The sequence below is a fragment of the Nannospalax galili genome, unplaced genomic scaffold (genome assembly GCF_000622305.1).
Source record: "Nannospalax galili isolate Female #2095 unplaced genomic scaffold, S.galili_v1.0 scaffold127, whole genome shotgun sequence".
Lineage (NCBI taxonomy): Eukaryota > Metazoa > Chordata > Mammalia > Rodentia > Spalacidae > Nannospalax > Nannospalax galili.
The window spans coordinates 4,479,528-4,484,093 of record NW_008360326.1 but is presented as its reverse complement, the minus strand read 5'-3'; the positions used below and the strand labels follow the sequence as shown (position 1 = coordinate 4,484,093).

The 4,566-nt window shown below is 48.7% G+C and overlaps 1 protein-coding gene across 1 annotated transcript in view; it reads right to left on the bottom strand.

Annotated features, from left to right (window-relative positions):
• Positions 1-4,566, bottom strand: part of Slc11a1 (solute carrier family 11 member 1) — a 10,335-nt gene extending 5,769 nt beyond the window's left edge. Inside the window, exons 1-4 of the mRNA XM_017796245.2 lie at positions 4,486-4,566; positions 3,930-4,048; positions 2,279-2,401; positions 1,895-2,014 (exon numbers count right to left, since the gene is read on the bottom strand). Coding sequence (XP_017651734.2) covers positions 1,895-2,014; positions 2,279-2,401; positions 3,930-4,048; positions 4,486-4,492 — 369 coding nt within the window. The 5' untranslated portion in view covers positions 4,493-4,566. The remainder of the gene's footprint in view (positions 1-1,894; positions 2,015-2,278; positions 2,402-3,929; positions 4,049-4,485) is intronic.

Below are 4,566 nucleotides of genomic sequence, written 5' to 3'. Positions count from 1 at the left end.
CTCTCTCTCTCTCTCTCTCTCTCTCTCTCTCTCTCTCTCTCTCTCCACTAGTGTTTCCATGCTCCACACTGTGCTACAGGGCTGGATACCTACAAACTACATTTGACAGCTGGCTTCCGGTTAGGTGTTGTGAGATGTACCTACAGGAGTTTGCTATGGTATTTAAGTGTCTCCCAAAAGTTTGTGTGTTGGAGGCTTGGTCTCGGTGGCACAGGCCTGTAATCCCAGCTATTTGGGAAGCTAAAGACAGAAGGAATTACAAGTTCAAGACTAGCCTGGAAAACTTAGCAAGACCCTGTCTCAAAGACAAAAGGTTAAAAAGTGGGCTGAGGGCTGGAGAGATGACTTAGCAGTCAAGAGCATTGGCTACTCTTGCCGAGGACTGGGGTTTGATTCCCAGCACCCACAGGGCAGCTAACAACTGTCCCTAACTCTACTTCCAGGGAAATCCAATGCCCCCCTCTGACCTCTGCAGGTATTGCATGACACAGGTGCACCGACATGCAGCAAAACACTCATACATATAAAATAAAAATATATTTTTAAAAAAGTGGTAAAACACTTGCCTAGCATTTCTGAGGCCTCTAGTTTCAATCTCTTGCACCAGAAAAATCAAAAATAAAATAAGAAGCTGAAAAGAAGCTGGTACCTTGAACCTCTACAACTGTGAGCTAATTAAACTTTTTTCTTTTCTTTCCAGTGGGATTAAACATGGTCCTTGTATGTGATAGGCAAGTGCTTACCAAAGAGTTACATCTTCAAACTAAACTTTTCCTTATAAACTGAATTACTGAGCCTCATGGATTTTGTTATAGCAACAGACAACAGACTAACTCAGAGATGCATGCAGAGAGAAGCCGAGTCTCTTGTCTGATGGTGATTCTGACTGTGGTACCAGTAAGTACACTAGGCAGACTGGCTCTAGCAGCACTCGTGGTCATTAAGCAATGGCTACAAGCTTCTAGAAGAAAATGAGACAGACTGCTGAGCTCATAGGGTGGTGGGGGCAGGGCTTTAACAGTTTTGGCTGACACCTTTTGCCCTCACCCCTCTAGCCTTTCTGACACCTGAAGGGGTTAAATCCTTACATTAAATCCCTTTGAAATGTATTGGGGCTGTAGCTCAGTGGTAGAGTGCTTGTTTAGTATGCATGAGACCCTGGTTTGATCCCCATCACTGCCAAACTAAATATATAAAATAAAAATTCTTTTGAAATATCTTGTGGTGTGATTTTGGTGGGCTTTAAAAAATTTGTTTTATGTTTTTGTTTTTTGAGACAGGGTCGTATTCTGTAGCCCTGGCTTGCCTAGAACTCACAGAGATCCTCCTGCCTCTGCTTCCAAAGTGCTGGGATTAAAGGCATACACCATCATGCCTGGCAATTTTGGTGCTCTTGAATGGACACTGACAACATCCAAGTCCCCAGCCCAGTAGTGACCAGCCAAGAGCTGCTGCCCCTCTTAGTCTGTATGCTATGACTTTGAACCTGTCTTCTTTTTTTAAATTTTTTTAATTATTTTAATTTAATTTTATTTTTTTATTTTATGTGTATGTGTGTATTGCCTGTATGTAGGTAAGTGCACCTGAGTCATGCAATGCCTGAGGAGGTCAGAAGAAGCTGTTGGATCCCCTGGGACTGGAGTTATGGACAGATGTTAGTTGCCATGTGGGTGCTGGGATTCAAACCTGGGTCTTCTGCAAGAACAACCAGTGTTCTTAACCACTGAGCCATCTCTCCAGTCCCTGAACCTGTCTTCTCATCTATCAGCTGAACTAGTAATGCCTGGGAGGGGTCGATATAATTATTTGATCATGGAAGCTATAAATGTCTGCTCAAGGTTTGGGACCTGCAGTTGCTTCCTGTCCATGACCCATCCCCATTCTCCTAGCTCACCTTAGGGTAGTAGAGATGGCAGACTTCACCCAAGTCCTTGCCTGTCACCACACCAAGCCGGGCAGCCAGCCGCTGGCAGAGCAAGCCCAGCACAGTGGCCCACAGTAGCACCCAGAGCAGCTGCGAGGAGGCAAAGGAGGCCTTCAACCAGAATGGCCCCCACCCCAAGACAGGGAGAGGGAGGGAGGGGAGGGGAGGGAGGCCACCTCACTATAGGTTCCATTCTTATGGGGCTGCCCTGGGGACCATTTACTGGCCCACTTGAACTTAACAGCTGCTCTCAGGAAAAGCATGCATGCAGCTCTCCATGGCGAGCTGGGGTCTTCACCCTCATAGTCAGGCTACCTCCCACCCAAGACCATCACTCAGGCCCAGACTTAGCACTTTGAATCCAGCCACAGCGCCAGCCTGAAGGTCTGACTCAATGTTCCCTGGGTCCAGGAAAGCGATGCTCATGAGGAAGCCAGGCCCTGTGAATGCCCACAGCTTCCATAGGCTGAATGTGCCCTGGGGGTATAAGCAGAATGAGGGGGTCTTGGGCATGGGGGTGGCCACAGCTGTGCTTGGCAAGCTCCTTAGTTGAGCTCAGCAGGCGCCACAGCCCAGGTTGGCCAACCCTGCCCAGCATCACTCATCCAAAGCTGGCTCCACCCTTAGGGCCTTCTGGGAGGGCCTGGAGTAGGGAACTAGTGGGCTGTGCTGAGTCACTGTGGCTCTGCTTTCTGGATGGGTTACATTCAGCAGCCTCAGCAGCTGCCCTATACCTGACCTGTCTAACTGCTGCAGATCTCAGAGCCCAGAAAAGGGGACTTCAGGCAGCCAAACCTCTCTGTTCCAGCTCCTCCCTCCCCAGCCCCTTTTCATACCACAAGGCTTCCTCTCTGGGGAAGCCTGAGGTTGCAGTCTCCAACCCTATTTCTGGGCTTGACCTGTCAGCTGCTTAGATTGTGGCTATGGAACCAATGAGCTAATTCAGTGGGTAAAGGCACTTGCCTCAAAGCCTGACAATCTGAGTTAGATTCCTAAGACCCACAGGGTAGAAGGAAAGAACTGACTCCCACAAGTTGTCCTCTGACCTCCACATGTGCATGCACGCGTGCACATGCACAAAATCAATGAATCAAATATGTTTTTAAAAAAAGATTGTGGGGCTGGGCATGGTGGTGCACGCCTTTAATCCCAGCACTCAGGAGGCAGAGGCAGGCAGATCTCTGTGAGTTCAAGGCCAGCCTGGGCTACATAGTGAGTTCCAGGACAGCCGGGGCTACAGGGAGGCCCTGTCTCAAAAAGACAAAAAAAAAAAAAAAAAAAAAAAAAAAAAAAAGACTGTGGGGTGCTGGAGAGCTGGCTCAGCGGTTAAGAGCACTGGCTGCTCTTGCAGAAGGGATTCGGTTCCCAGCACCCACATGGCGACTGACAACTGTCTGTAACTCCAGTTCCAGAGGACTCAATGCTCTCTTCTGACCTCTGTGGCCATTGCATGACATGGGTGTACTTGGATACATGCAGGCAGTACATTTACACACGTAAAATAATAAATAAAATATTTTTTTAATTAAAAAAAGTAAGCTGGGTGTGATGGTACATGCCTTTAGTCCCAGTGCTCAGGAAGCAGAGGCAAGTGGATCTCTCTGAGTTCAAGGCCAGCCTGTTCTACATAGTGAGTTCCAGGACAGCTGGGGTTACAGGGAGACCATGCTCAAAAAGACCAATAATAATAATAATAATAATAATAATAATAATAAAACAAAATAAAAGATTGTGATAACACAGAGTGACAGCATCCCAGAACCAGCCTTTGCCCATGTCCTTGTCTGGGTGATCCCTTCCTCTAATCCTGAAATAGTCTTCAGGCTCTTTTCCCCTCCTGGGAATGCTGAGACACTCTTAAGAGCAATTTGTTCATCTTCAGACAACTACAGGGTGTCCAACTAACCACCGCCATGGTCACAGGAGATGCCTTCTCCCCAGCCTATGAGACTCCAGAAAATCTGGTAGACCCAGGAAGCGCCCAGGATTTCCCCAGCATTCCTACCGGTTCTGCACCCGGGATGGGGATCTTCTCACTCAGGTAGGTCTCTTTGGGAGGCACTTGCTGAGGTGCTCGACCAGACGGACTAGAGATGGAGCCATAGCTGGGCCTGCTCTTGTCACCTGTGAGAATCCCCGGGATGCATGGTGAATGTCCTGCTTCTTTCTAGAGCCCAGGGTTCAAGCTTTCTGCCTCCTCTCCTGCCTCCTCCCATCGCCTCTGCCCCCTCTATCAGCCAGCCATTCTTTCTGAAGTGGAGGCTTCAGAATAGCTTTCCTCCCATTGAGCACAAAGCTTCCCAAATCCAGATCTCTTGCGTCTGGAGATTTGTGAAGTTCAGAGAAGGGCAAGCTGAGGTTCCCAGCTCTTCCCCTTGGTCCCAGGCCCTGCCTCTTCCATCAGTTTCAGTGGGCAAAAGGGTCTGACTCCAGTGTGTTAGCAGACCAGGGCCCCTGTGGGGACCAGGGTCTTCCTTGCCTCCTCATATCTCCCCAAAACCTAGTCTTCTTGTCACCCTGTCCCTCTGAATCATACCGTGTCCCTGGAGGTCACTACTCACGCATCATGAGGATACAGATGTCAGGTACTCTCTGTGTGTGATCACCAGGCAGGGCAGTTCATCAGCCTGTCTCCCTCTGTG